The sequence below is a fragment of the Thunnus maccoyii genome, chromosome 3 (assembly GCF_910596095.1).
Source record: "Thunnus maccoyii chromosome 3, fThuMac1.1, whole genome shotgun sequence".
Lineage (NCBI taxonomy): Eukaryota > Metazoa > Chordata > Actinopteri > Scombriformes > Scombridae > Thunnus > Thunnus maccoyii.
Genome location: NC_056535.1, coordinates 14,439,830 through 14,452,429, shown reverse-complemented (window position 1 = coordinate 14,452,429; position 12,600 = coordinate 14,439,830). Strand labels below are relative to the sequence as shown.

Sequence of the window (12,600 nt, the reverse complement as noted above, 5' to 3'; positions counted from 1 at the left end):
TGCTAAGGAATAAATACATCACATTAAACATTACAACTCATTTCACTCTTTTGACTGTAACAAACTCGAGTAGAGAGCTTGTGTTAGTAGTACAAATTGTTAGTAAATACACTTGTACCTATCATGGTACCTTTAAAGTACAGATTCACATTTTTTCATGTCTATTTTAATATAATACTTGCGTGCCACTGGTCGCTGTAATCATTCCTCCTGTTCATACTGGCAGTTAAGTGCTGTAGTTACTAGAGTGTTACAATGTATAAAAGATGACAAAAAGCCTTCCAAATTTCAGCTGAAGCTCACATGAAGCTTCAGTCTGAAGCCTCTCTGTGAAACAGCTCTTTTCTAAAGTTAGTCTTTTTTATACTAAATTATGAAACTCCCTGTTTGTGCTTTGTGCCTCAGGAGGCACAGAGAGGGTATCTTGTACTAAAAGACAACTTCTGGAAGATAGCAATCCGATTTGTCTAAACATATTTGCTTCAGCTGAACAGCAGAACACATTTTTTTTACAACAAAGACTTTGGATTTTGACTCCTATCTCTTACTGTAGATTTTAGTTACATCAGGAAGGAAATCTCTTTACTTCAAGTACAAGTAGGAAGAAACATAGCGACCAGTTACTCTTAATAAACAAATGGGCATGTGAGAACTGTACCAAGACTAACTCGCAAAAATCTGAACCTATCTTAACCTGGCTGAAGCCTTTGCCCAGTTCCAGATCTTATCCAGCAGGGGACACACTGTGTCTTGTGTTTACTAAGTGGGTGTGAGATGTCCTGAGCCATGATACTTATGGAGGAGCAACAGCAGCTGCACAGGGATAGGAAGTTCTAGCTGCAGATATGATGTGGTTACTGATGTGTGTACTGGCTTGATCTCCCATCAAGTAATGATTGTATTTTCAGTATAATCTGAACTCAGTATGTGGTAAGAAAAGAGAAAAAAACAGCAAAATCATGTAAATTAAAAAGATTTTATTGTATAATAGCTCAAAATAGAATTTAACACAATCACTTTTAATTACTTTTATGCTCAAAGAGGATGTGGGACGTTAGGCGGGGAATCTGGATGAGTATACTGTATATGTACTGCAAGTGCAAGATGGACAACCCAGTCCAAGGTACTGAAAGCTAAGCAAAAGGGCTGTTTACATCAATCACTTTGACTTACAGAGCCAAAACAAGCAGGAATTCCATTCAGTATCAGCCTCAAGACAGAGTTTAATCTGCTTGGATAAAGTACGGTTCAGTCTGCGGAACATCTAGATGGGAAACGTGACAAATACCCTGGAGGTCTGAGCCGCTCTCCTCTGTAAATATCTGTCCCTGGATTGAATCAGGTTTTCTTTAGTTTCAGTCCAGCGGTCATCAGCAGCTCAGACTCAATTATTTCTCCTTTGTTCACTCGCTGTGCAGCAGGAGTATGATTGTCCGGTTTAAATTCCCTGGCAAGGGTTTAGGCATTCTTTACAATACATCTTAACACAGAAACAATTGCAATATATACTTTATATGGTATATAAAATAAATACAAATCTCTTTCTACACCACTGCTCTGATCTACGATTCTTCTAGTTGTGATTCACAAAGTGTATATTTGACATTTTGTATGTGTGTGTGTGTTGGTGTTTCTTGTCTGCATTTAAATGTGCACAAATGATCTCAGCAGTCCTGATCTAATAGCAGTTTCTCATCTGCTTTGGCTGATGTTTGTTGCCCTCCTCTGTCTTTTGGCTGATGATCGGAGCCTTTTGACTTTTGATTTCCTGTAGGAAGGTACTGCTGTGCTTTCCTTCCTCTTCGCCTGGCTCAGTATCCCAGCCCTGGCCTGCTAGCAGCAGCAGTATGAGTGCGAGGAGCAGTAGTGTGACTGCTGTGGAGGTCAGCTCTGGGCTAAGCTGCAGGCTGGGCTGTGGCTCTGGTGCATCCTTTGTCCTGAATGAAACACACTGAGGCTTTCTGCTCTCTTTTGATTTCCTGCTGGCATGCTTGGTGCCCTCACTCATCCCTAAATGTAGACACACTTGGTAAAATGTCTCTGCCTGCAGGTGGGTCAGGTTGAAGCTCTGCGTGCCAGCCAGGATACGTGTGGTGTATGTAGGTGTGTGTGTGTTCGAGTATATGGCTTGCCAGGATAAGCGAGTTGAGGGGAGGTTGCGCCCGCTGTGCCAGGACAGGATAGCAAAGTGTTCTCCGACTTCTCTCACCTCTAACCTTGCATCCGCTTGGAGTAATGGATATCCCTTCAGATTAGCAGCCATTCCCCTCTTTCTTTTCTTTTCCCTGCCATGCACACCCACAGTAACACTGCGTGTATCTGCTCCCAGAGCATTCTCAGCTATACATGTATACAATCCTGCCTCACTTGAGGTGACCTTGTTGATCTCCAGACTTCCCTCAGGCAGTAGTCGGTAGTGTTTGGAGGGGTTACAGGAAGTAACATCTTGAGCGAGAGAGGTGCTGGAGGCGGATGTGTGATTGAATCTCTCAGAGGCTGTCAGGCTGTGGCAGGGAGAAGGAGCTAGTAAACCTTTAGATGCATAGCTCGGAGCAGGACCGAGTCTCAGCCCAGAGGGAGTCACCCAGTATAGTTCAGGCTGTGGATCTGCAAGAGCTCGGCAGTGCAAAACCAGTTCTCCTCCTTCTCTTACACCCACGTAGGAGGGGAGGGAGCTGGAGGGGATCATGGGGAGGCAGGAGGCTGACATCTCCCTGGTAGACACCTCTCTTACCCTGCGAGCTCTCAGTTCTGGGGGTTCAGAGCAAAGGGTGGCCTTGGGTTGGATGAAACGCACCATCCGGGGTGTTTGTAAGTTGGTTTGCATTTCTCTATCAATGTGAGGGTGAGAGGCCTCCTGGGCGGCCCAGTGGAACAGGCAGTCACAACGGAGTGGGTTGGAGTGTAAGCTGACCTCCTGAAGACTTGGCAGGGAGAGCATGATGTGCTGGTGCAGAGCACTCAGGGAATTGGAGTTGAGCATTAGACTCTCCAACCTTCTCAGCTGAACAAAAGCCAGTGGATGAATGTAGGACAGACGTGGGTTGTTGGTGATCTCCAGCTTGGTGAGCTCTGGAAGGTTCTCTAGGGCGGCTCTCTCAATGGACACCAGCTCGTCCATGTTGTTCAGGCCGAGCTCCTTCAGGTGGACCATGTCTCGAAAGTCTCCCGTCTCGATCAGTTTGATGCGGTTCTTGTTGAGGTCGAGGAACTTCAGTCCTGGCACTCTCCTCAGGGCCTGAGTGGGGACCTTTGTCAGAAGGTTATCATAAAAGGAGAGGCTCTCCAGTCCCTCCAACCCTTCCAGTGCTTTTTCAGCTAAGCCCCTCAGACCCATACCACCGAGGACAAGACTCCGGAGGGATTTTAGAGCCAAGAATCCCCGCTCAGGCAGGGCCTCTACAGGGTTTCCCCCAAGCATGAGAACTTCCAAGCGAGGCAAAGCCCTGAACCACCGAGGATCAATGGTGGTGAGTCTGTTGTTGTTAATATGCAGACGCAGAAGGGAGTCCAGACCCGTGAAGGCTCCAGGTGCTACTGAATGTAAGTTGTTGTGGCTGAGAAAGAGTTCCTGCAAAGCTGGCAGTGAGAAGAAGGAGGCCTCAGGGAGGTGACTGAGATGGTTTTCTTCCAGGTGTAGAGACAGCAGAGAGGGCAGGGACGAACTCTGTGTTATTGTCCTGACACGGCTGAAGCGATTCTGTGATAGGTCGAGGTCAGTGAGGTTGGGGAGTCCATGCAGCACTGCAGTGTCCAGTTCAGATATAAGGTTGCTCTGCAGACGCAAGGTGTGTGTGTTTGAGGGTATGGGTAAGGGGAGCTTGGTCAGCAGCAGGTTGTTGCAGTCCACAGTAGGAGCTTCATGGTAGACAGAATCAGGTGAGAACCATGGCTTGATCTGACACACACACCGCACAGGGCAGGAGACGTGCCATGGTAGCGCGTGAGGTAGTGAGCCCACAGCTCTGGGCACACACACACCAACAAACACACACAGGAGACACTGTGACTGTAGAAGCACTAAAGTCGGCCTCATAATCCTCACAGGGCACAGGAGCTGATTTAGACAAGGTGAGGAAGGCTTGAAGAGTTTGTTATGAGAGTTTGAGATTAATCATTTGGATATGTGTGATATTAACAGTTTCAAGGTGTGTGTGCAAACTGTGAAAGGGAGGCCAGATGGTTTAGTGTCATCATTTAAAAAATCGAAGCCAAATAAAAAGTGATTATATTGTTGATAGTGTTCTACGGTGGCTTCCGACAAATAAAAAAAAAGATGTGTAAGTTCTTTTTGTAGCCAAGCTTGGCTCTATAATGTCAACAAGTTTTTTATTGTATAACTTTGATTGCAGGTGTAGTACAGGGATTGCACAGTGCTCGATGACGGCCTTTGTTGTTGTTTGATCTCACATCCTGGCCACAGGTGGAGGACTCATGGCTCGCAGCATGGCGGCTCACTGCTTTGTCAGAAACACAAGAAGAGATAAACAAAAATTACGGAAAAATCAAATCAGCTTTCTAATACAGTCAGCTGATAAAAGTGTCACTTAAACACAAACATATTTCCACACATTATACCTCATCAGTTCCCACTCTAAACTGAGTTTATTGGATTTAAAATACAAAGGATGTTTTAACAGTTTTCAAGGATGTATAATGCAGACTCATAAAAACAGAAATGCTCTGCAGCTGAGAAAAGCAGGGGAGAAGATGAATGAGAACGGAAAGAAAAGGCTGAAAAAAGCATGTAGAGGGAAGCCTCTGTTTTCTAAAGAGAGACTGTAGCAGCACAATTCGACACATACAGAATAATGACAAATAAATGAAGATGACCATGGTAAAAACCGAGAGAAAGAGAGTAAGAGGAAGAGAGAGAGAAACAGCTCCATTCTTACTTTCAACCTACAGGAGAATAGGTAAATATGCAGGAGTGATGAAATCACGTTGCATGTAAATATTTCATGTCAGTACTTCAAATTCAGTGCCTGTTAGAACATAGCGTCCCACAAATGTTACTTATTATGTAACCGTTAAAAAGACCCCAAGGATCTTTTATATTATCAACCTTATCAGCCTTAAGCCAGTACTTAAGGCTACAATGGGAAAGACTGTGTAAATGAAGCTACTGCTGGAACAAACACACACACACACGCACACACACACACACACACTTCTTCAGTTGTCCATCGAAAAAACAGTGATGGCTGAACAGTCCTATCCTGGACCCACAAGCTCTATCGTAGGTGGGGCATGTATATGTGGTGGTAGTAGTGGTAACCATGGCTGTATTTCTCCTGGTCTATTCTCCTCTGGAGTATAGGCCAGGAGAGTACAGTCCTCTGCATACTGCAGCTCCAGGACATGCTCTCTACAGAGTTTGGTGGTTGCATGGAGCCTCCTGATCTTAAAGAGGTTGCCATCTAGTCAGAAGTCCACTGCCACACCACCGCTGTCAATCTCGTTGTGGAGAAACTTGGTGACAAAACACCCCACAGGGAGTAATTTAATGTGCTGGACTAAGAAGCATCAACCTGTTAAAAACCTGTGATTTTAATTTACATGGGTGTCAGGTTATATTTTCTTTAATAAAGTAACGCCTAAAAATACAGACCAAAGTGTTGCATGTGAGTTATTGTGTGTTTGTTTGCATTCAATAAAATGTACAACAGGTTTCATTAAAATCTGCATTATTGGATTTTGGCCACTTGGGGGCAGCACAGGAGGGTAAACACAACATTGAAAATATCCGATTCTTACATTTTCCAGTATGCTCACCAGCTAGTCGTAAACTTTATCTGTCTTGTGTTTGGTGGAGGGAAGGTAGTGTTTAGTGAGATTTTAGAGCATCTTTGCTGAAAACAGCTACTTGGTGCGGCCTAAAATGAACCTAAATCGGGTGAATCAAAACAGCAATGTAGCTGAAAGACGCTAAAATGACAGATGTAGAGATTAAACTGTGAGCCACACCTTTTATATTACACATAGTAATTCAATCCACTAAATATTAAAATGTAGATCACAGCAGCTTTAAGTTTCACTGGCTTTATTTGGACTTCCACCTTTTACATGATGAAAAACTGCACAAAAACTATTCATACACTATCTTACAGCCCCCGTGTGTAGAATCCTTGTGATTATATCATCTTTCAAATAAGTGTGATGGCACATGTTTTTGTTAAGAGAAAAATTTGACCTTGGAAGTCATGTGATGCTACCAGTGTCTTTTTTGATACTACCACTTGAAATTTACAAATTCATCACAGAGAGGCTTTAACTCCTTAACAAACTGGTTAAATCCTGAGTTGACAAACTTTGAGAAATGTTGGAAAGCAGAAAGCCTCGTGATTCTTTCTGAATAAACCATTTAAGAACCTAATATCACTGCAACATTTTGTAATTAGGAATATTTGCCTCTGTATATTCTGACTTTTTTCTTTACCTTTCAGAAGAGGTTCATGACTGTTATCAAAAGTAATCAAGAACAGTAACTGTTTTACTTTAAGTGTGGCGTTTTCAGCTTCCTACACAAAGAAGGGAGTGCTTGTTACATCATTATTGAAGCATTGGCAATAACTACACTGGTTAGGAACTGAAGTAAATGAAGGCGGTGGATAATAAGCACAAAATATTGACTAAATGATCTAAGATTTAAATACATGATCAGAAACACACACTTACACACATGCCAAGAAGCCGTGCAAGGCTTACTGCACAGTTGCCATGGAAACAAATCTCCCATCCTCACTCTTTCTCAGTGTTTTGAGATTTACTTCAAAATTTGTTTTGGTCCAACATGTGTATTATGGTAGTTGATAAAAACACAGACGAAACAACACTGACTGGACTGAGGAAAAGCGCGTCATGACGACATCTCTGAAACTGCAAAACTGTATTTCCTCCCTTATCAATCTCTATTTGTTCTACCAAATCACGTCCTGTATGTCCAATTTCTCTGATGATGTTCGTATGCTTCTTTTTTTTTCTTTTTAAATAAGAAATGAACCTTTAACCTTTCCAGACACCAGCAAAGTCTTTCCATCCTGCCAGTTGGTGAGACAAAACTCTACATCTGCCACTGAAGTCTGCAGGCTACATGACTAAGAGGAAGTACTGTTCAACTCTGCAGGCTTTCACGTCTGTTAGTGGATGGGGGAGAAAGTGTGAAGAGATGATTGCCAAGTTTTTTCCACTATAAAAGAGGGAGAAGAATTGACTGATTAAATTTAGCACATCTATTAAGATGAAGAGAGAACCTATTAGCATTTAAACAGCATGTGGTTTGATTACACAAGTAGCACAACATGAGCCTTGTGTAGCTTTGTAATTATGTTTGTGTCAGCTAAGTGCAGAATGTTATCCAAACACTGAGTCAATTGAATGTCTGAGCTGTAACAGGAGCAGTCCTAACCCTCCTGGGGCTCTTCTCACTCTTCTATCAGTCATTCACTTTCATCTCGACTCTCTCATCTTTTCATATGCAGCCTGCTCAATAATGGATTCATCATTTAATTTTGATGTCCCTTGTTTCTGTCATTTGCTCTCAAAAAGCCAACAGTGTTTTTTCAGTTTCAGGACAGCAGAGCTGTGTACTGATGTGTGTATATAAAGGACTTGGGCTGTTTTGTAATTTGAGCCACTCAGAAAAGGACTGTAATACAGAGCTGTATGACTCAGCGGCTACTTTCATGACTCTGTCCCTGTCGATAAGTAGAGAATATTTTTGCACTTAGTCAAGTCAAGTAAAATCAACTTTATTTATACAGCACATTTCATACAATGTAAGCTCAATGTGCTTCACACACAACAAATATGAACAAAATAAAATACATTGTGAATACATATTTAATATATGAAAAAACATAAATTCATAAAAATCCATCCCCTGCCCACCCACTTACACAAACATACCCACTCACACATACCCAGCGAGAGAGAGAGAGAGACAGACAGACAGACAGATGGAGGCACTAGCTAGCCAAAGGCCTGAGAGAACACGTAGGTTTTCAGCTTGCTTTTAAAAGACGACACAGTTGTGGTACATCTTATATCATCAGGCAGTTTGTTCCAGAGAGTGGGCCCATAATGACTGAATGCACCTTCACCAGACTCACTTCCGATCATGGGTACAGTTAGTAGACTAGTGTCTGATGATCTGTGAGTTCTGGAGGGTTTGTAAGCAGCAAGCAGGTCAGAGATGTATTTAGGAGCTTGACCATTAAGTGATTTGTAAACAGTGAGTAATACATTGAAATGAATTCTGTATTTTATTGGAAGCCAGTGACCTGATTTAAGTATAGATCATTGATTACTTTTATAAGAACTGTTTCAGTGCATTGGTTAGTCCTGAAACCAGATTGATACACATCATACAGATTGTTGAGTTATAGGTATGCAGCTGTTTGTAGACAGTCTTTTCAAATATTTTACTGAGAAAAATTATTTTGGAGATTGGTCTATAGTTATCTTATTATCTCCATGGAGCTTTTGGTGTTACAGATACTTTTTTGTTTTTTATGGGTGCAATGCTGTCATTGATTTGACCAAGAACACAGTTGAAGTAATCCACCATGGCATCACACCATGTCAGCATACTGACTGATAAACATATCTATTGCACTTTCATGGATAAAACGCTTGGTTGGCATGCTTAGGGAGCCAGGTCATACTAAAAAATGTACAGAAGGGGTCTGAGATTACAACATCTAGAATGGATTTAACTGTAATATTTAGACCCTTTGAGATAACCAGGTCAAGCGTGTGGCCTATTTGTGGGTAGGTCCTGTACATGTAACATGTTGTGAGAATTGAAATGACTCTAACAGATCAGTAAACTGTTTTCTATCTGCATTATTGAGTTTATCAGTATGGATGTTGAAGTCTCCTGAGATAACAATGCAATCAAATTCAGTTGAAATTTTGGATAGTAGCTCACTAAATTCTTCTAAGAGGCCATGCTTAAGCTTAGGAGGGTGATACAGTGTAATTAATAGGGTAGGGGATACAGATTTAAAAACAACAGCAACTTACTCAATAAATGAGAAATAGCCAAAAGAAATATTATTAAAGCTTAAATGATCAGCATAAAAGGCAGTAACATTCCCGCCCTTCCTATTGTATCTTGTACAGTGTACAAAATTGAAATTTTCAGATGTTTCTATCAACTCTTTGTTACCGGTCTCATCCAGTCAGGTCTCAGTGAGCATAATACAATGAAGTCTGTTGTTACATATAATGTCATTAACAATGAAAGTTTTGTTAGATAGGGATCTGACATTTGGCAGTGCCAGCTTTAGAGAGCAAGTAGCAGCAGCAGCAGCAGCAGCAGCAGCTGGATATGACATAGCAGGTTTAGCAGATTCTCCAAATGAGCAACATGACTGATCTAAGTGATTGGTTACAGCAGTTGTGTCTATTGTTGACTATTGCTGGAATAGTGCAGCTGCACATCTGGCTTAGTGGCCATTATTACTCCCCTGACTCCTCTGAATCTTTGATTGTTTGTTATGTGACTGCACAGTAGCTCACATATTATCCACAGCAACGTCATGGTCATACAAGGATGAGTAATGGTTTCTAAAAAACAAAGCTGCACTGACCTTATTCCAAAACAGCTGAGGAAAAACACATTTTCTTTTAACTACTCATAAATGGTTGCAGGATATGCTACAAGGTTTTATTTAATGATTTCAGTGGAAATAGTGAGTGGAAATGTAATTGTACTGAGAATTTCCACAAGTCCTAAGTTTAATTTGATTTTTTTATTATTATTATAATTTTGTGATAAAACAGTTTTGGCTTTTGACAGCATTTGTTAAATGTTACTGCAGTTTCTACATATCCAGTTGCATCCAACAAAACTTAGTCATAACATTGTCCTAAAAAGAAAAGAGCACAAGTGCAGATGTGCATTAATGTGCACTTTAAAAGCAACATTCAATATTTTAAAAGATACTACTCAACACACCAGACTTTTGTGCACTTTTCTTTAATATCCATCCTGAACCCTAAATTAAGTTGAGTGCACATTTTTTAACCAATATCTAAAGTTAAAGTCAAAGTTTATTTATTTAAAATGCAAAACAACACCACTGGGGTGTCTCAATACACTTCACAGCAGTAAAACAGTATTAAAAGAATCAAACAATATCTGATCTATCCATTTTTCAGCTGGACAGGTTCTTCTTTTTGTTTTTAACCATTTTATTCTATCATATGGGAGAGTACATCTACAGTAGTAACATCCTAGACACAAGTAATCATGATTAAACTCAGTTTAACTTGTTTCATCAGTCTGTCATTTTAGTGGGCAGCCTATTTAGTGATATACACAACAAACAAACTCTGCATCTGATCCTGTTTGCATTGAGGCTTGTCTGGTACATTGTTGAATAAGGTAAAATAATTGACACTTAACAGATAATACAAGCAAGGGAACAAGCCAATATAATGATACAGCGAGGTGGAACCTCAATCCTTCAAACCCTACACACAGTTGACACACACGCGCACACACTGCTTTTTTGAGAGAAAAACATTACATGTGGATTTCTTTTACAATAAGTTCTACTTTTGGAAAAAGAATCTGACATTTGAAAATGCAGAATCAGAACTAAAGTGACACATCCTTTTTCACCTCTCAACAACTCTTCTTGCAGTATGGCTTGTGCCGTACAATTATACAGATTACACTGAGACAATTAAGTGAAGGACAATAGATTTGATGGTCCTCTCATCAGGAAGTAAATATATTGATTGAAAGTTTCCACAGCCCCTTTGGATGTGAAAAAAAAGCATAGGAATAAAACATCTGCGTTATTTCACACCAGTCACATTCATGCTTCTCCAGAAGTTAAATGACAGACATGCCTCTCACTCTCTGTTGCATTTGACTTTGCTTTTTCCAATCTGAGAAAGAGCCTGGAGAGAGCTGGACAAAAGACATAGATGTCGTAATGGATAAAGGGAGTAAAATATAGCAGAGATGAAATATATGCTCGCATGAGACGGTCCATTGCATAAGGTTTGTTTGTGCTGTGCAGCTACGACACAGAGAGACACTGCAACAGGGCGGAATAGCGAGAGGGAAGATTTAGAGAGCAGGAGAGAGAGAGATGGTAAGACAGAGATAGAGGTGCTGGATGCAGATCCTAATAAAAAAAGAAACAGAAAAAAAACAGACATATAGCCCTGCAGCTGAATCTGTTCCAACATACACATAGACGCACATATACATGAACTTGTGGTTTATTTCCCCCTCTGTCGACAGAGCTCCCCAAGCTTCTCAATTTCTAGCACACATATATACACACCTGCTACATCAGCTTTGGATAAATACTGCTTTCACTCTGAGTGCATCCATAGCTGCATGTGTGCAAGAGTGACTGCATGTCTGTGTGAGAGCTATAATGTCCTATCAACATATTTCAGGATTCTTACCGTAACAGAAGGGGTGACTACATCTCTCTCTGTCGTTTCTTTCTGTCTTCATTTGTTTTCAGTCTTTCTTTGCAAATGCTTCATGTGCTGGGATGTTTCTTCTTCTTCTTCCTCTCTCTCCCTGTGTCTCTCTGTCTCTCTCGCTCTCACTCTTTCTCAGTCACACATTTATGGATCTCTTAAGATTCCTGAAATATCACTTCCCTAGCTCTCCCTCTCTGTCACTGGAGCTGAAGAGAAAATTGGCACAGACTGAATCTCTCTCTCTCCCTCTCCCTCTCTCTCTCTCTCTCTCTCTCTCTCTCTCCCTCCAGCTAAAGAGGAGATGAGGTGTGTTCTGCAGCAGAGCTTCTGTCCCTCTCATCTCTCCTCCTCTATTTCTATTGCCTGCCTCACTCTCTCCCTCATTCTCTTTCCGTGTGTCACAACCCAAAGGTAAACCACTTGAGTTAGTTACAGCGTGTTATTTCTGCTGGATGATAAGTTTCCTTTGGCTTCTGGTGACAAGTTTTCTACCATTGTCTACAGATTTAAGAGCTGCTTATTATGACAGGTTGTGGATGTCAGTCTATCGGCATCTTTAGCACAGTATTTATTCATTGCAAGATGAAGATTGTCTCTGCATCCTTAAAAACCTACAGTGCAAATTGCAGAACATGATTTCAGATATCAATTTTGTACTGTGTGATCTTAGAAAACTTTGTGACAACTTCATATTTCAATAAGGATTAAATTAACCTTATTTGAATTGATTTAATTTGTATCATTTATTTAAGAATGTAATCTGAGAATAAAATGTACATTCATACACCTTATGCACAGGACTTGCCTAAAAGTCTGTATCATTGAAAGCTCTCCTAAGAGCTTCCATATAATTTAACATTGACACATGGTGGCTACTTATAAAGCAGTTCCTCCCTTTCTCATCTGTATTACTGCAGAGTACCTCCTAATGTTTTACACTAATGCAGGATATTGCTACTTGAAACTGATGCATGCAAAATATTCTACCTGTAGTGGCAGCGCTGTAAGATCAGAGCACAGTCAAATATAGAAAATATACTAGAAACTGACAAATTCATTAAAATTAGATTCTGGTCCTGTGGTTTTTATATTCTGTTTTAAAACCAGAACAGCTCTCCTAACAGCCTCAGTATAATATAT

General features: G+C 40.9%; 1 protein-coding gene across 1 annotated transcript; it reads right to left on the bottom strand.

The window, feature by feature from the left end:
• Positions 1 to 962: 962 nt before the first annotated feature.
• Positions 963 to 11,718, bottom strand: LOC121893802 (leucine-rich repeat neuronal protein 2-like). The gene is made up of 2 exons (XM_042405877.1): positions 11,437 to 11,718; positions 963 to 4,457 (listed from the first exon to the last, which is right to left on the bottom strand). Exon 2 carries the CDS (start codon positions 4,034 to 4,036, stop codon positions 1,679 to 1,681), a length of 2,358 nt encoding a protein of 785 aa, XP_042261811.1. The 5' UTR covers positions 4,037 to 4,457; positions 11,437 to 11,718; the 3' UTR covers positions 963 to 1,678.
• Between the last annotated feature and the right edge of the window lie 882 nt (positions 11,719 to 12,600).